This window comes from Musa acuminata, chromosome BXJ2-5 (genome assembly GCF_036884655.1).
Source record: "Musa acuminata AAA Group cultivar baxijiao chromosome BXJ2-5, Cavendish_Baxijiao_AAA, whole genome shotgun sequence".
NCBI classification, from domain to species: Eukaryota; Viridiplantae; Streptophyta; class Magnoliopsida; order Zingiberales; family Musaceae; genus Musa; species Musa acuminata.
In genome coordinates, this window is record NC_088342.1 from 29314795 (window position 1) to 29335000 (window position 20206).

The 20206-nt window shown below is 38.3% G+C and overlaps 1 protein-coding gene and 1 long non-coding RNA gene across 2 annotated transcripts; one reads left to right on the forward strand and one right to left on the reverse strand.

The window, feature by feature from the left end:
- The first annotated feature begins 13212 nt into the window (after positions 1 to 13212).
- On the forward strand, positions 13213 to 14420 carry LOC103973591 (uncharacterized). Its single transcript, XM_009388208.3, has one exon. The coding sequence runs from the start codon at positions 13228 to 13230 to the stop codon at positions 14140 to 14142; it is 915 nt and encodes a 304-aa protein (XP_009386483.2). The 5' UTR covers positions 13213 to 13227; the 3' UTR covers positions 14143 to 14420.
- A 1814-nt stretch (positions 14421 to 16234) lies between these two features.
- On the reverse strand, positions 16235 to 18359 carry LOC135612612 (uncharacterized). Its single transcript, XR_010487018.1, has 5 exons — positions 18228 to 18359; positions 17862 to 17990; positions 17727 to 17772; positions 16465 to 16540; positions 16235 to 16372 (listed from the first exon to the last, which is right to left on the reverse strand). It is a non-coding gene; the product is annotated as an uncharacterized LOC135612612 (long non-coding RNA).
- Positions 18360 to 20206: the final 1847 nt, after the last annotated feature.

Genomic DNA, 20206 nt, shown 5'->3' on the forward strand with positions numbered 1-20206 from the left:
TCTAGTAGTCCTACATGATGATGATTATTTATACATGTGATGTATGATGTGTGGACGGATGATCATGGACCGTGTGATGTGTGTACTTGTGATTATTATTATTGAGGTCTGCGAACCTCCATTATATTTCTCGTTTATTGTCGGGCCTGCGTGCCTATGATTAAGTTGTAATCACATGAGGAGGCGCAGCGGGAGCGTGGATGCGACAGCGGGACCCACGAGACGGACGATCGTGATGCATGGAGATGCATCAAGATGTCGACGAAACCGACGAGGACGAGATGGATGATCACAGGGCATGGAGATGCACCGTTGCACACATAGATCTTGATGTGAGTGATTAGGCCTACTGGCTCGGGCCTAATCATATTAGGTTGTGGTCCATGATCATCTGATGTGATTGCTTATACACATACTAGATAAGTATATATATTTGCATGCGATGTAGATATATATTAAATATGTATATGTGTGACATGTCATATTAGGAGACCAAATTATAGAAACATCTCTCGATAATATTAAGTCGGTAAACGTGAGGCAATTAGATTGACCCACGTGGCCTTCCATCGTTATGAGTAGGAACCGATTCCCGGTGTAGGTTGAGTTGGTCGAGTCCCTCGAGACTCACCTATATCGCGATTCGCTATCTTGCTTACGACATAAAGATGTCACCGGTGACCTGAGGACATGGTATGCTTGGTCGAGTCCCTCGAGGGTATATCATCAAATCAGACTCATCTTGTAACGAAGGTGTTGACTTAACCGAGCATCATGGTTGGTCGAGTCCCTCGAGGCCATGGTGATTCGGAGGCCGAACAGGACGGGAATCACAAGGAGTTGTGATCGGCAAGAGTTGCCTACCTTTTAGGCTTAGTGTGATTGGTCGAGTCCCTCGAGGTTACACTAAGACGCTGATTGGATCCTGATCCCCACTAGAAGTCTGCCGGAGACTTCCGTTTTACGTGCTGAGGGTGTCGCGTGACTCGATAGTAAAATAGTGGGAGTATATTAAGATAGAAGTCCATATCTTGATAGTTTATTTCTTGCAAAATCTGCATGTTATTCATTTTTGCTACATCTTTATTTTCAGAAAATGTCGCTTTCAAATCCCTTACGTGGCATACTTGATGTCAACCGCCTCACTGGTCCAAATTATACGGATTGGCTCCGTAACTTGAGAATTGTTCTCACAGCGGAGAAAATCGTGTACGTCCTTGATACAGTGATGCCTACGCCCGAAGAAGGGGCAAGCGAGGATGAGATCGCTCGCTACGTGAAGTTCATTGATGACTCCACTCTTGCTCAGTGCTATATGTTGGGCTCTATGACTCCAGAGTTACAGAGACAACATGAAAAGATGGATGCCAGATCCATTCTCCTACATGTCCGTAAATTGTTTGAGGAACAGGGAAGGACTCAACGATATGAGATATCCAAGAGCCTTTTCCGCGCTAGGATGACTGAGGGGACATCGGTTCAGAACCATGTCCTAAAGATGATTGAGTGGATAGAGAAACTCACAGGTCTAGGAATGGTCCTAGAGGATAACTTGTGTGTGGACATTGTGCTTCAGTCCCTACCAGATTCCTTTTCACAGTTCATAATGAATTTTAATATGAACAAGCTTGAAGTGACTCTCCCAGAGCTCCTCAATATGTTGAGGGAGGCAGAGAGTACTATTAAGAAAGAGAAGCCAGTTCTCTACACTAGTGAGACCAGAAAGAAAAGGAAAGCAGAAAGGTCCCTTAAGAAGGGAAAGGGCAAGGGCAAACAAGGTAAAGCAAAGGTTGCTAAGAAAGACCCAACAAAGGACAAAGGCCAGTGCTTCCACTGTGGTAAAGATGGGCACTGGAAGAGAAACTGCAAAGAGTACCTTGCAGAAAGGGCGAAACAAAAGCTTGATGAAGCTTCAGGTACATTCATGATCAGTCTCCATTTGTCAGACTCTTATGATAACACATGGGTATTAGATACCGGTAGTGCTTATCATATATGCAATTCGTTGCAGGTTCTGGCAAGGCCTAGGAGACTAGAGAGAGGCGAGATGGACCTAAAGATGGGTAATGGAGCAAAAGTTGCTGTATTAGCTGTTGGCGAGGTCGCTCTACATCTGCCTAGTGGAGCTTTTATTGCATTAGATGCATGTTATTTTGTTCCTTCTATTATCAAAAACATTATTTCCATTTCATGTTTAACAGTTAGTGGATATAAATTTGTTTTTGAGAACAATGGTTGTTCGATATTATTAGATGATAAGATCATCACGAAAGGAACATTGCATAATGGTTTATTTATGTTAGACACCACTCCACATATCATGAATGTAAATGTGTCTAAGAGGAAACGAGATGAGGTGAACAATGCATACCTGTGGCATTGTAGGCTAGGTCACATCCATGGAAGAAGGATTCAAAAGTTGCTAAATGATGGATATCTAGATCCATTCGACTATGTGTCATATGCAACTTGTGAGCCTTGCATTCGTGGAAAACTGACCAACTCTCCATTTAGTGGAACTGGAGAGAGAGCCACTGAGTTGTTGGAACTCATACATAGTGATGTATGTGGACCCATGTCAACTCATGCCATTGGAGGTTACTCCTACTTCATTACATTTACTGATGATTTCTCAAGGTATGGATATGTGTACTTAATGAAGTACAAGTCCGAGGCCTTTGAGAAATTCAGAGAGTATAAGAATGAGGTGGAGAACCAGACTGGAAAGAGTATCAAAACTCTTCGATCAGATCGAGGAGGTGAGTACTTAAGTACAGAGTTTACTCACTTCCTCAAGGACCATGGGATATTATCCCAATGGACACCTCCTTATACACCTCAGCTCAATGGTGTCTCTGAAAGGAGAAATCGTACATTATTAGATATGGTACGGTCCATGATGAGTTTCGCTGACCTACCCATCTCATTCTGGGGATATGCCCTAGAAACCGCAGCTTACCTTCTGAACAGAGTTCCAACTAAGTCGGTAGTGTCTACACCATATGAGATATGGAAAGGGAAGAAGCCTGATCTTAAGGTTGTTAAGATTTGGGGCTGTTCTGCCCATGTTAGAAGACACAACCCCGATAAGTTAGAATCAAGGACAGAGCGATGCAAATTTGTGGGATACCCCAAGGAAACTTGTGGGTATTACTTCTATCATCTCGAGGACCAAAAGGTCTTTGTAGCTAAGAGAGCAGTGTTCCTTGAGAAGGAACACATTCTTGGCGGAGACAGTGGGAGAATGATAGAGTTGAGCGAAGTTAGGGAACCAAGCTCAAGCACCACTCTACAGCCCGAGTCTGTTCAGGTACCTAATACACAAGTATCAACTTGACGCAGGTCTGATAGAGTATCTCATCCTCCTGAGAGATATGTGGGACATATTAGAGGAGAGGATGCTGAGGATATTGATCCTCAGACCTACGAGGAGGCTATTATGAGTATAGACTCCGGGAAGTGGCAAGAAGTCATGAATTCTGAGATGGATTCTATGTACTCCAATAAGGTTTGGAACCTAGTTGATGCGCCCGAAGGTATTGTACCCATCGGTTGCAAATGGATCTTTAAGAAAAAGATCGGAGTAGATGGAAAGGTAGAGACCTATAAAGCAAGGCTAGTGGCTAAAGGGTATCGTCAAAGGCAATGTGTTGACTACGACGAAACCTTCTCACCCGTAGCAATGCTAAAATCCATCAGAATTCTATTGGCTATTGCAGCACACTATGATTATGAGATCTGGCAGATGGATGTGAAAACCGCATTCCTCAATGGGAACCTCGAGGAGGAGGTGTATATGATGCAACCTGAGGGATTCGTGTTCAAGAACTGCCCAGATAAAGTGTGTAGTTGCTTAAATCCATTTATGGACTAAAGCAAGCTTCCCGAAGTTGGAACATAAGATTTGATGAGTCAATCAGATCTTATGACTTCGTTAAGAACGAAGATGAGCCTTGTGTATACAGAAAGGTAAGTGGGAGCGCTATTAGCTTTTTGGTGTTATATGTGGATGACATCCTCATCATTGGGAATGACGTAGGAATGCTATCCACAGTAAAGACATGGTTATCTAGACACTTCTCCATAAAGGACTTAGGGGAAGCATCCTATATCTTGGGGATTAGAATCTATAGAGATAGATCCAAGAGGATGCTTGGCTTGTCCCAGTCCAGGTACATAGAAACCATTGTTAAAAGGTTTGGCATGGAAAATTCCAAAGGGCAAACATGAATATGATACCTTATGCCTCAGCAATAGGGTCTATCATGTATGCCATGCTATGTACTAGGCCTGATATAGCACATGCTCTGAGTGTCACGAGCAGGTATCAGGCGGATCCAGGCTTGGAGCACTGGAAAGCAGTAAAGTGTATCCTTAAGTACTTGAGAAGGACTAAGGATCTTTTACTAGTATATGGAGGTAATAGCCTTAAGGTTGAAGGCTACACTGACTCAAGTTTTCAGTTTGATGTCGATGATAGCAAGTCGAATTCAGGGTATGTGTACACCTTGAATGGAGGAGCAGTGTGCTGGAAGAGTTCCATAGGTGATTGAGCGTCACAGGGGTCTGATGGGGATCAGACACATAGGTGATTGGCTTTAGGTCAAGTGGGAGATTGCTAGTCATAGGTGCCCAGCAAGCCAATCACGTGAGTGATGGCACGTGTGACTTGATACAGAATCTTTTTGCTTATTATATTTTGGCGTATATCACTTTATAACTATTGCATAAATGCATATATATTGTGATGTCCTTGGATTTGTGCAATGGGAATCGGATCGTGATGAGATCACGATAATGAGATCGATTCACCTTTAAACACATATCCTAAATAATCCCGGTCATAGGTTACTCGAGAGGGACATCGTGATAACCGGATAGACTGGTGTGCTGTATACCCGTCCATATGATGGATGCAGCTGGTCTCATAGCTGCTCGTGTAGGGACACTAGGGATACAGTACAGGTGCTCATTGGAGAATGAGTTCACTGATTGATCCGCTTACGGAATGCTGGATGGTTGATGATGCCTTATTGTCAGACAGCGATTCCATAGTCCTAGTGGTGTATCTGGTCCTTAGACTTGAGACACCAAGGATGTCCTGTATGAGTGCTCCACTCTTTGATACCAGACTTATAGGTTTGACTGTTCTCAGATCTAGTACAGCTGGTCATTGGGAGTGGTAGTCGACCTTACGAGGGCTATTGATTGTCGACAGAGGATCATCCACTCTCGGCGTCATGAGAGGAATATCCTATGTGTTCTTGCTCAGACAAATCCCTGGCCAGGGTCATTCGGGTTGAGAGAGAAAGAGTTCTCCGGGAGAATCCGATTAGAGCGAGACTCGAGTAGAAACCGTATGGGTCTGACAGCACCATGCTCGATATACGGTCTCTGGGATATTAGATGGATGAGGGACTATAGGTACATGGTAACTGAGGACAGACAGGTCCAATGGATTGGATTCCCCTGTATCGTCTGGGGACTACGGCGTAGTGGCCTAGTACTTCCGTAGTCGATGAGTCGAGTGAATTATTACAGAGATAATAATTCACTCAGTCAGAAGGAGTTCTGACAGGTATGACTCACGGCCAGCTCGATATTGGGCCTAGAGGGTCACACACATATGGTAGGCATTGCGATGAGTAGAGGTTCGGATATGAGATATCCGACGGAGCCCTGTCTTATTGGATGCAGATCCAATACCCACTAGGGAAAGGACCCATTAGGGTTTTGACACGGGATCTCTATAAATAGGAGGGATTCACAGCCTCATAGGCTAGAGTCTTTGCTTGCCCTTCCTATTCTCCTCTCCCTCTCCACCTCAGAGTAGGCCTGGAGTTTTGAGGAGCGTCGTCGCAACCCTGCTGTGTGGATCACCGCTAGAGAGGAGGACGCTTGACCTCCTTCACCCTCTCCTAAGGATCTGCAAGGAAACAGGGATATACGATCTCCCTAGGTAACACAATCTCTATACGCAGTTTTGTGTTTTGCGGATTTTTGCGCACCAATCTTCGCACGACGACGAACATCTTTTTGGGAAAAGGGGATTTTTGTTTTCTTGTTCTTCCGCTGCGCATATGATGTCGCCCCCCTATGATTTCCCAACACGTTCAAAGCAAGGTTAGTTGCTAAAGGATTTCGACAAAAGGAAGGAATAGATTATTTTGACATATATGCTCCTGTGGCTAGGATCACATCTATTAGAATTATTTTTGCTTTAGCATCAATTTTTGATATTTATGTTCATCAAATGGATGTCAAAACGGCATTTCTAAATGGAGACCTCGATGAGGAGGTATATATGGAACAACCCGAAGGTTTTGTTCTACCAGGAAATGAACATAAAGTGTGTAAACTTATTAAGTCATTGTATGGTTTAAAGCAGGCTCCAAAACAATGGCATGAGAAATTTGATGCAATAATTCTTTCTAATGGATTTGTTCATAATATTGCAGATAAATGTGTTTATCTCAAAACTTATGATGACTATATGGTGATAGTTTGCCTTTATGTTGATGATATGCTAATAATGAGCAACAACATAAAAGGTATTATAGAAACAAAGAGGTTTCTATCTTCAACATTTAAGATGAAAGATCTTGGGCAAGTTGATACTATACTAGGTATCAAGGTAAAAAGAAATAGTGGGGGATATGTTTTGAGTCAAACTCATTACATAGAGAAAGTATTGGAGAAATTCAGTCACTTAAAAATCAAAGAAGCAAATACCCCATTTGACCCAAGTATCAAATTAGTCAAGAATGTTGAAAAAACAGTGGCTCAATTAGAATATTCAAGTGCTATAGGAAGTCTTATGTATGCAAAGCAGTGCACAAGACCTGATATAACATTTGCAGTTAGTAAATTGAGTAGATTTACTAGTAATCCAAATATAGAGCATTGGAAGGCTATTGAAAGAGTTCTTGGGTACCTTAAACGAATCAAAGATTATGGCCTACAATACTCAAAATTTCCTGCTATTTTAGAAAGATAAACTGACGCAAGTTGGATATCGAGTTTTGGAGATAACAAATCCACTACTGGTTGGGTGTTCACCTTGGGAGGTGGCACTGTTTCTTGGAAGAGCAAGAAACAAACGTGTATAACTCACTCAACTATGGAATCAGAATTTGTTGCTTTAGCAGATGCAGGAAAGGAGGCTGAATGGTTGAGGAACTTTCTATTAGAAATTCCATTGACTTCTAAGAGTGTGAATTCAATTTCTATACTTTGTGATAGTCAAGCCACTTTAGCTCGTACATATAGTGAAATATATAATGGAAAGTCAAGACATATAAGTCTTAGACATGATTATGTGAGGAAATTAATCAAGAGTGGGATTATTTCACTCACATTTGTGAAAACAAGTGAGAATTTGGCTGATCCATTCACCAAACCTCTTACAAGAGAAGTTGTAAGATCAACATCAAAATGGATGGGGCTAAAACTCCTTGAATAAAAGATCCACTAATGATAGCAACCCTACTCAACATTATGAAATGAGTAATGAAGAGTTCAAAGGGTAAGAACAAGTCATTGATACGTGGAGTGGTTCAGCACTTTGAAATATTTTATGAGTCCCATCTAAAGATGTTAAAGTGCTAGTTGTCACCGAATGAGGGTTGAGTTAATTATACTCTTAATGAAGTTCAGTCAAGTTAGGACAAGTATCTCAAAGAGTGACAAAGATACTATAAGAACTTCACCTATATGAACTTAGAAGTGGTGCCGCTTCGATTGAGAATTAGAGTTTCTCTCATAAAAGTTCATGAACTTGGATGAGCCCAAGGCCATATTAGGGCTAAGCGAGATTTTACGAGGAATACAAGAATGTTGTATTTATGTGTGTGGTATCACTGGTGTTGTCATGAGGAATAACAAATTCAAAGCTTTTATGCTATTTGGGATTTCGACTTCACTTTGTGATGCTTACACTAAGGTAATATTCAAATCGAAAGATATATTACTTTATTCATAAATACTATTTAATCACTTGGAGAAAATTTTAAATTTGAACAAGTGGGGGATTGTTATAAATTGTTCAAATTAAAAAGAAAAAAAAGAATTTCTTTTCAAAAGATTTATTTGAAAAGGTGTTTTCTTTTATTTTTTGGTAGTTATTTTTCAAAAGTCGTGTCTTTTGAGAAAATAGTTATAATTTTCAAAGGTTGTGTCTTTTGAGAAAATAGTTATTTTTCAAAGATTGTGTCTTTTGAGAAAATATCTATAAATAACTATTTGGGGGTAAATTACAAATACAACTCTTTCATGCTCTTCTTCTTTACTCTCCAAGTGATTGAGTTAGATATTCTCTAATTCCTCTCTGAAGATTCTTTATTGTTTGCTCAATACAGATCTTCTAAAGGCTTGTCATATCCACTAAAACTATTTGCATCAAACCCAGAGCAATCTTATTGAAAAGATGGTGCAAATATCGTTTTTAGGAAAGTGTTTATACACGTTTCAAGCCTAAATATCTTTCCTAAAGTATTATTGATCTTGTGTTTGTTATTTGTTTCCATAGTATTTTTTATCCTCTTCTTTGTCGTATCTTTTTTCCAACAGTAACATATGTGTATCATTCGTACTTTCATCGACATATTAGGTGTATTGTGTGGACAAGAAACTTGAGCACTAAGACATGATGAGTAACGTGTGTCTGTATATCATTCTCTATTGTTATGGACCATGTTAGAAAGCACTAAATCAAACAGAGTCTTTGAACAACCTATCTTTTTGTCTTTTTTTTGTTATCTATTTTGTGGCTTGATGTCTCTATTTATGTAAATTCTTAATATTTTTGAATTTACCCTTCTTTTGATTCAGACTATCATAAGAGTATTTTTTTTCTCTTTTTCTCATCATACGTTCTAACATGTTTGCCTTTGATTCTGTTGGCAATCTCATATTTGGTTTTTAATATAAAATTTGATTGTCAATTTGATTATCTTTCTCTATCCTCAAACTGACAATGAGATATTGAAGTCTCTATTTATTATAGAAAAAGTAAATCTTGAAGAGATAATTTTTACTATCTTGGAGTCTATCATTTTAAAATCCAAAAATCTACCGATTACAAATTTCTTTATGTCAACATCTTCTTTCTTATCGAGAGACTCCCACAATTCCTTTATAGAATTTATTAGACTATATACTTTGTTTAACTTATTGTCTAAGCCATTAAGGATATAATTTTTACACTGAAAATTGATACATAAATTTTCTCGTCAGCCTCATCATCATTAATTTATAGAAGGATCCTCGATCAAGACATAATATCATTAGATAGAATAATATCTTTTGCAGCCATTGCTCCAAGTCCACCTAGTGAACTTCTCTAGCTTTTCCCCATGAGTAGTAACAGAGGATATGACAGTCGGGGTAGAGATCAAATTACTGAGACTCAACAGATGAGTTGCGAAAGGAGAAAATTAAAATAGATCACCACATGCATAGAAATCTGAAAAGAAACTATACGTGAAACGTTTCATCAGTAAAGAATATAGTCTACCTAATTCATTCATACGATTAACTCATCATTATCAGCCTAACCAATAACACAACCAATCTAAATTTCTATTTTATTGTAGTCATAATTTTGGAAGAGAAAAATGAGCACAAAAACAAGAAAGATAGATCGGTAATATTACAATAGGTTGAGGTGTTATTCACAACAAGAAGAAGTAAGGCCCCAGTGGGAGTAACGAACAAAGTAGATAAAAGTCGAAAAGGAAAAAGAATATCAAGTACAATGACATGATGAAACACGTTAAGAGGAGAAAACATCGAAAGAACAAGAAGAATATAAATAAGAAGAAAGAAAGTAATCCAGAATATTAGTACCTCAAGTATTCAACAGTAAAGCAACAACAATTTCAAGAGGGAAAAAGGAGCTTGTTGATTGATCTTCGAGAGAGAATGTAGTATCAACCTGTCTTAAAACGATTTATTTCTCTTGATAATGATCATAACTTAAAAGATTATCGGTCTTAGTACCATCAGGATGTATTATTAACATATTAAAGGCCTGAAGAAAAAACTATTATCAGTAAAAACAGTTGGATGAGATTGACTATAGTACCCATATTGAGAATGATATTATGAAGATTATTAGAGAAGCGCTCATCGTTACAAAGTAGAGAAAATATTAACTAATCTACATGCTCTTGGGAGAGACACCATAGGAGGCCATTGCATCGAGAGAAGAGTTTATCGACTATGTTGTAATATCAAAGACTGAGACATATGTTAGAATGAGGTTTGAAGATTCTCTCTGAAAGTCCTGGGACTCAAATCGGTAACTCAAAATCTTTTTGTGAGTATTATGTCACAAGTAAGCAGCATAGATTAAAATTTAGTGAATCTATTATGAGAAGTATATGCATACTTGTTTGGGAGATACTAGTTATAATATTAGGAGGAGCAAATTATTTTGTCTTCATTCATTGGGCAGAATGAGTATGAACCAGTCCTTTTTAATTATGATCGAGTTGAAGACGTCTATGGAAATGTTGATTGGCAAGCCAACTGATTATTCTTCTTTACATATATTTGATTATTCTACACACGTCACATATTATGTCCAGGAAAGAATGAAGTTTTGATTGGAAGTATATTCTTAGGTTATGTAATGTTGATGAAGTTAAAAGAGATATCGGTTGTGGGACCATAAAGGTAATCAATCTATCAACATAGATGTTATCTTTATAGAAGGATGTAAGTGATAGCACAATAATTGTTTTAAATAATTTTTTTTTATCTTCAATTTTATTGTTTCAAGATACTAATTATTATTATTATTTCAAAATATTATTTGGTTGTATCTAATTTTGATTTTGATCTTTTTCTCTAACACCCAGTGTCGATCGGATAGGGTGCACTCTCTAAAAAATGGGTATAATAGGTCGAGAAGACTCCAAAAGGTTTCGAGTACGTAGCTCGTCTCTCGGTCTAATCTCCAATGCAAGCAACGACCCAACTCACTGGGATTGATGAGGACAGGCGTTCATTTGTTTTGTTGTAGGCTCCCGGACACAATAACATGAAGGCCATACCCACTATCTGCGTGTAGAACTAAAGTTTGTGGGCAAATAAATCTAGTTGGATCAATCCAATCTCTTTGGTAGCTTGGATGAATGACAAAATCTAACCCACAAGACTCCGTTACTTATAAGAATTAATACGAATTGATACAGGAGTGTCTAATTTGTTATAATTTGCTCATATAGACCTTGATGATGATATGATATTTTTTTCAGCCAATAATATTGTCTCATAATTTTCAACTCAGCCCACTCAAATAAGACAGCTCATCAGCATATTCCTAGTACAAAGGTAAAGGTGTTTCAGGGTACTTTTCGTCATGGTTAAGGAATGCATTAAAGGGGTTGGTTAGTAGCTATAAAAAATTTAATTCCGAAATTTCCTATGCATAAAGGGTTGTTTCATACAATAGTATTTATTTTGGTGTTTAGGGTTTAGAAAGGATTTTAGAAACGGATGATATTTTACAAAAGCTCTCTTGAAGTTTTTGCTTAAACTCTATATCTCTTGGATGCTTTCTTGAGTGGTGAATCTTTTATTTTTAATTATGTATTTTTATTTAATTTCTTTAGGGAGGTGAATTTCTGTATCTCTTTGTGATTTTAAATTTGGTGGTGAATCATTTTTTGATTTTATTAAGTTCATACATTTTCTATTCAAAAAACTATACGATCGATTTTCCTTTCGAACTCTATTCTATTTTACTCCCATTCGAAACACTATTCATCCGATGAATAATAATAATAATAATAATAATAATAATAATAATAATAATAATAATAATAATAATAATAATAATAATAATAATAATAATAATAATAATAATAATAATAATAATAATAATATGATGGAAAGTTCAAAATGGGTGGCTGCTATTTGTCGGCGGGTGTTGACCAGGTTGACTTTTGTAAGAACCGTGTCACTCTTCCTACTTTAATTACTTTTTCTTTTTCCTGTCTTTTTATTTTGTGTGAAGTTGGACGTTGAAATTTCTAGGGCAAATTTTCAATAAAAATCTCCTTTTTTTTTATTTGGTGGGGACTATTTGTATCCTTTATTTTAATATTTTTTCTTATATCTTGACTATTCTGTTTCTTTTTTCCTTCTTTTTTAGATACAGAATAATAAGATGAACGAGTCCAATTATAATATTCTTAATAATATCATAAAAATATATAATATTAATATAAAAATATTATAATTTTTAGTAGTATTGAAAATATTGTGTAAAAACATTGTAAGCATAGTATTTTTACAAAAGTTACACCAAATATTATATTTTAATTTTTTTAAAAATATTACTAAAAATATTACAATATGATATATAAATATTATAACTGGATCGATTCACACTATGGATCGATCCATGGAAAAATAATAATAATAAAAAATAGATGTATGGTTGATTGTCAAATTCGGAATTTTTTAATCTCTTCCTTCCTACAGTAGATGAGATTATGTTCTCATATTTGAGGATTGTCAAAATCAGGAGTTAAAAACATCATATTTGAGGATTCCTCTTTTTCCTTTTGTTTATTTTTCTTGTGTATCTTCTTGGAAATAAAATTTAAAAGAAAAATAAATTTGGAGTGTTCTTTATCCAATAAGAATATCTAATGATGCATCACGAGACCCTTCAAAACAAAAAAGTGTTTTTCATCATAAAGAAAAGTCCACATATAATAAACCATCGTAATAATATCACCGAAAAGTTCTTTTCTTCCCTCGGAACTCTAGTCATTGATACTTGCCATCTCAGCATTAATGTGCATATATTTATTTCTTATTTTTGTTTTTATCATGCTTTTATTCTTATTTTTCTCCAATGAAATGAAATATACATATGGTAGTGGGAAGATGGCGTGTCTAATTATTTGTATATAAAATAGCAAATGCAATAAGTTGAATTCATATATTGGAAATTTGAATTACTAAGAAGATGACATCGATGGACGGTGGTAGATCAATTCGTCTTGCATCGGACGGCAAGTCAAGGCCATCATTTTCTGGGTTTTTTTTAGAATCATTGAAATTTCTTACATTTTTATGGAATAAAATTTATTACAAATTTGTTCCTAAATTTCCTAAAACACCCTTCACCTCTTTAAAGCTCCCACTCCCACCCTCTCCTTCCGTGCTACCAACTTCTCTCTCTTCCTCGTTTTCTCTTGTGCCGCGTTGATGCCACAACAAGTTGACGTTGAAGCCATTGTCCGTGGCGGAGGCGACGCGAGGGACGCCTGCGAGACCCAGTTCGCGGTGGCGCAGCCCCCGGCGCCCGACGATCCCGACTTCCCACCGGAGTCTGTGGTGGTGCCGGTCGGCGATGATGGCCTCGACTGGGCCGACGTGGGGGCCGCCGCCTATGACCGCGACGACTCCACCAAGGGCAGCACGAACCCCAAGGCGCAGGCGCAGCAGTGGCAGCACGCCAAGCCCCGGTCCAGCTCGCACCATTTCTCCGGCGGCATCCAGGCCAAGCACCCCATCATCGGCCTCCCCGGGAAGGTTCAGCAGCACTCCAGCTACCTCGGCCGCAGCGGCCACCGACCCGCCAGAGTACCGATCTTCCCCAAGAAGCCTCCCGTCCCAGGCGCCGCCCGCGGGCGGAAGTCCACGGTGCCCGAGCAAGAGCCTGGGTCTCCCACGGTGTCGTGTATCGGGAAGGTACTGTCCGAGACTGAGCGGGACCGGTACCCGAAGCGGCACCGCCAATCACCGAAGAAGGAGAAGATGGAGAGGGTGGAGCCCACTGGGTTCTGGGCGAGTGTAACAGCAACCTTCTGCTGCGGCGGCGAGGAGAGCACGGCGACGGAGACGATGCCGGGGGATACGCCAGGGGAGGCGGCGGGGGAGAGGAGGATAGCTGCGAAGCCGGCGACGGAGCCGCCGCCTCTGGGGGCGATGAGGCGGTTCGCGTCGGGGCGGCGGCCGCTGCCGTTGGACAGGGATGCACCGGCGCGGGATTGGCGGCGGTCGGTAGGGTCCGTGGAGGACGCGTGGCGTGAGCGGGATCGGGATCGGGATTGGGATGCCTCCGCCTCGTTTGACGGTGCGGACGGAAACATGTTAAAGAGTCGAAATGGAATGTGGTAGTATTTATTATGTTTTTGTTTCCGGTTTGATGTTCTGGTCCGGTGTTTAGGCAGAATTAGTGTTTGGGGATTGTATAAATGAGGGATTTAGTATAATGGTATATATGAGAAGTGGATTAGAGTGTTCCCTAGGTCTCTTGATTGCTTCTCGTATGAGCCACTTGTCTATGCGCATCAAAAGATCTTATCGAAAATTATGCATAAATTGACAAGCTAGCAAAGTAGTAGTTACTTATCTATATGCCTAACGTCTTAAATAGAACATTTAGTACCATTAGTAATTTATGCTAGAAGAAGGATGCTAATCGTAAAGGGGCTATACCTAATAGCGTCGTTACCTACAATAAGAATGACGGCATCCGCCAGTGGAATATCACATTTGCATTGTATAAGTATGAACTTGAGGGAGGTTCTATTAAAAATAATTAGAATGGTATGGGGAGGGACAACACATAAGGATGGAGCCACAGTAGGGAAAGAAGATTTTTTTTTGTTTTTTTTTTAGGGAAAAATCTACAGGATATAACCACAGAATAGGACAGACTTTTTGAAGTGGTGGGAGAACTCATCCAATTTGTCCCATTGTAGATAAACTGGCTAGATTAAACATTCAGGTAAATCTGGGCTGTTCTCTTAGCAATAAAGCATGAGTGATATGAACAAGGCTTTCTTGCCAAACCCCATAAGATACAGGACAGAAGATTAACAAGGCATCTCAATGTTAATAGTACCCAACTTTCAGCATAAATCAAGTCACCACGAGTAAATGAGAGCAACCACCAAGTTATTCAATCAAAACAAAACTGGAGCTAAGGTCTAAAAAATATCATGATATAAGCCGTATTAAATAAGAAACACGACAGATCCAACAGTTCATTGTTGAGAACCTACAAAAATTAAGTTCGTCAAGCACTAAGAAAATAAACAGATGAAGGGAATTAAATGAACTACAGTCTCCTCCCTCTTCTTCCAGCATAAACATTCATTTATTATACAAATTAAACTGTAGTAACAGCAAAAGCAACCCAAACAAGTTAAAGAAACACAATCCTTGCATTTTTGTGCTCGGTGGCTTGACTAAATGAGGTCCCTTGCGAAGCAATCAAATAACCACATATGCATATACAGTGCCTATATGCACAAACTAAATCTTGGCACACCAATAAGTAGTCATTCTATTTTTTCCCATAACAGCTCTAAAGATTTAAATGATTAAATTTTAACTATGAGAATTCCCAGATCCCACTACATAAAGTACACAACTCAAAATAGATTGTGGAAGCACAAGTGCTCCTAAAATAGATTGCAGATGAATGAATGATTCCATGTTAACCTGCAGGAAGCTAATTGTTAAAACCTTATCAGATCTCCACGAGCCAATGATAGGACTAGAATCAGTCATTTCAAATGATACATGTTCTCAACACTGATGAGGATCCCCATTACTCACAAGTTTCTAGAGGACCCCAAGAGTCATATACTGTAGTAGAACAAATTGCTGAGGCTAGGTTGAAAATCAAAACTCACCAGCTTCATCTCAGATCAGACATGAATCAACTATTACTCAATAAGACTATGTTCATGACCATGCATATCAGACAGAATCAACACAACTCACCATCACAGGTAGCTACAACACAAAACAAGAAACTCAGAAAGAAAAATAGGAATTATATGAAGAATATATTGTGGTTGCAAAACTTGGCAATGCAAAACAAAAGCATGATACTTACTGGTGCCTGAACAATGTACGCTTTAATTAAATGGATTTATATCCTCACAGGTGGAGAGAAAGAAAATGCATAACAAGACATGATGACTATTAAGCACCAAAACCATCTTATGCCTGCTCAGTCACACAGTTGTACATAATTTTGCTGTACAATTTGCAAAAGTCGCATGAACTTTATATAACAAATTTCCAAATTCAAATTAGCATAACCCACGTTTATGTAATGAATGTGGTTTGTAAGACAACAGATGTGTTACATAGCGAAGCAGTTAGTAAACCCAGATAGCATGCCAATTGTGTCACACAACAGAGAAAGAAGAAACTTTGAGACAAAGAGAAAATTCCAATTCTGATTATATTTAAACTTACCAATACGGCCAATTTTCATGCCAGAGCGGGCAAGTGCCCTGAGAGCAGACTGAGCACCAGGACCGGGTGTTTTTGTCTTATTTCCACCAGAAGCACGCAACTTAATGTGCAAAGCAGCAATCCCAAGTTCCTACAGATATAAAGGAGACAAAATAAAGACATCATCACAACTAACTTAAATAAAAAACAATATAAATAATGAAACACTGCAAAGTAAGAGACCTTGCATCTCTGTGCAACATCTTGTGCTGCAAGCATTTGCTGCATACGGGGATGATTCATCCCTGGCAGCTTTGACCTTCATACCACCAGAATATAACAAAATATGCATGTCACTACTCATCTATCAATCAAAAATAAAATATTAGAAGAAAGAGAGAAGCAAGAGAAAGGAGAACAGAAACCAAAAAGGAACAAGTTTTCAGGTCTTATCTAGGCAAAAAGGCTTTACGCTTCACAGAGATTTCCAAGATTAACCAAGATTCTAACTGCTAACTCATATACCTTCTTATACATTGTCTTCATCATGAATTATCCAGTTTTCTATATCACTTAAAAATCATTCCTTCCTATAAGATTAATTCAAGAGGTAAGAGAAAAAGATAGATAGTCCCTAAATTTTAATAAATTAGAACTGTGAAAACTTATGATCCTTCCAAGAGAGGCAATTACACATTTTCTCGTCTGTGTTAGTTGTCCATCCCTCACATCATAACTTATTTTAAATAACATACACATTTTTTAGTTATGTAATCTCATAGAGATTCAACCTAAATTTGAGTGTATTCCTCTTCCATGAACTAGGGACCTCATGATAGCATTGGCAAGAATATTCTCAATGAATAATAGATGAGCAGCAAAAGACAAGTATAGCTCAATTCCAGTGTTCCTTTTTTTAATTAAAATCGAACACAAAGGCCTAAAAATCAAATGAACAAGGAAACAATTCAAAGATTATCTGGAATCATAAATTCATGTTGCAAGGCTGTGCCTCAAAACAGTTTCATTATGTATGAAAAGGTAATCTTGAGGGCCACACATCAAAGATCGAGCACAAACATCAATTTATATGAACAAACACAGAGAAAAATATCAATTATAATCACCTGACTGAACTTTTGAAAAGCCAGCCAAGTGTGCACATATCGATGTGTGTTTCCCAACAACCAAACAAATGCAACCAACATATTTACTGTTAGAACATGAATAGACATTTATGGCTACCTAACCATTCCCCTTTTTTTTCACACCATTGCCAAGTACTTTCAAAACTATTTAATCTACCATTTCCATTCTAATACTGCATCCAAGTTAACATTCTTGTTTCTATCTCAATGACAGATAACAGCAACAAGTATCCCTGCTGAATCCAATACAACAAGCCATTAACATGATCAATGATGAACTTGCTAACCTAATGAAGTAGGTAAAATTTTCATCTGATCACATCCCAGATAAAAGAATTATAGAAAGTTAGAAATAACCTGTGATACGAACTAATGTTTCCCTCCCCGATAAATCTGTTACATGCTATTAGAAAAGAGAAACCGTTAGTATACAGGGATGAATAGCATGCCTTGTCAAAACAGCTCGTTCTTAAAGAGGGAAATCTGACTCACAATGAATGTGTCATTGAATGATGCAAAGATGTGAGCAACACCAAATACTTGCTCCCCTTCCCGCACAGCCGGCCCAAGCGTCACGTTGTCCTCCTTGGGCTCCCCTTCCCTAGTCTTCCTTCTTCCAGACTGCAGATCCGTACCCAACAGACGACAAACTAAATTGTAGATCAAATAACACACCAAATAAAGCATCGAACGGATCCATAGAAGCTAGGGCACGCAAAAAAGGCATGCTTCGGAAGAATCGAATCAAGAGCACTGCGGATCTACGAAGCGAACTACAAATATCACGGAAAGGTGTGGGAAAGAATGGAACAAGAGGAGGAAGTAAACGAAGGTGACAAGAGAATCCTGATCACTCACCATGGTCGAGGCGGAAGCCGAGAGGACGGCGGCGAGATATCTTACGGTTTCGTTGGGGAAGAAGGGAAGTTACACCCTGATCGCCGCACCCTTTTACCGTGCACCGCCCGCTGCTCTTGCGGTGGCTTAAATGACTATAATGCCCCTCGTAAGACTAACTCTTGATTTGTGTCATGGGCTCCACAGTGGATGGGAAGTAATAGATCGGCCGTTTTGGTGTATTCTGTGTGATAAATAGATTCAATGTGTTCATCCAAACCAAATGTGATATCTATTTATTTGTCGGAAGTGAATAGAATAAGATTAGAGATGCGAAAAAAAGATAATAGGAATTGTTAGGCTTCTGAGAAATTCTAATTTTCTAAACCTCAAAATATTAAAAAAAATTACATACAGCAACACTATTATTTCACAAATAGTGTTTAATTGGATGAGTAAGTTCATAATATAAAACATTTGAACTGCCAACTGTCCGATTTTTGGTAAACTGAAAAAATTATTAAAGAATAATCTCAATATTGTACCTTTTTATTTCGAGAACACTGGATCAGTTATTCGAGGAATAAAAACAGGAGGATTTAAGAAATATAAAGCTAACAGCTGTGGGATTTGAACCCACATTCTTTCGGACCAAAACCTAAATCTGGTGCCTTAGACCACTCGGCCAAACTGTCTTATTATAAACAAATATTTAGATAGCATAAATATAAATTAGATTCCGCTAATTGTTTTACATCACTAAACTTTTATAAACGAATAATTAAATAAATTATTTATATAATTTATAATATACACTTATACAAATTTAACTCAAAATATTATTAATTATTTTATTAATTACAGAATAATAATATCAATGATGTCTTGATCAACCCGACTCAATTCAACGTGGCATGCATACGATTTTCAATATGACTACAACATATATTCAAATGCTCAAGAGTTTATGTAGACTCAAATATTTATCTTATGGCCAATCTAATTTTAGTAAAGAGTAATTGATCTCGATTATGTGCCATAGATAGCCTTTTACAGTGAGTTAATTATAAAAATATTTCATGATAGGAGTAAAATATTTCATGTTCTCTCGTTTTGAGAATATTTCTCGGATTATGAATTTGGTATGATATCCACATAGCTTAGACATTGATCGAGTTATGTCTTCGCACTACCAATTGTGTTATCACATGTCGAGTTGCTACCGTCCTAACTACTTTAGTTGATCAAATCATATCAACCACCTGCCCAATATGAACATGTAGGACTCTAGCCAACCTATGTACTTCAAAATTTAGTTGACATGCTAAAATTGGATCTTGATTGATTTGCCATATTAGGCATTGACTATCAAGTCCCGATAGATTACTCTCGGTTGACACATCTACCCACATCAAACATATTCCTCTAAGGCAACCGATCTATGTTTATCGGGAAAATTGCTATGGATCGGTTAATATGCTCACATCGAACAAGCTGTGTTGGTCTAAGAGGTGAGTTGTGGTCCCTTAATCTCCCAAGTCGTGTGACTCGGCATACCAATATTAGTGTATTGAGGATTATTGTGGCTTAACTTGAGGAGAGCATATTGGGTGGCTCTTTTGATACTTAGCCTAAAAAGGATGGATCGAGCATTCTTTACATGCTTAGCTTGATAATGATGCATCGAGCACTCTTTCGATGCTTAGTTCGAGAAGAACACATCAAATACTCTTTGGAGGCTTAGCCCAAGAAGTGCGTATCATGTGCTCTTTGGATATGCTTAGCCCAAGAAAGCATGTATTTGATAGGGTGGGTAAGAATCCACATCATCAAGCGATGGAAGTCTGTTTAGCCTATATTATCATCGTAGGGCCTAAGGACCAAAAAACGACAATGGAGGATATTATGAGGCTTTGTTCTATAGTGTTGTCATGATGCCAACAATAGGCAATGAAGAAGGCACTACATCAAGCAAGATTTTCATCTAGCCACATCGAGTA

Coding starts and splice junctions, on each gene's coding strand:
- LOC103973591 (XM_009388208.3), top strand. CDS start 13,228: ATGCCACAACAAGTTGACGTTGAAGCCATTGTCCGTGGCGGAGGCGAC.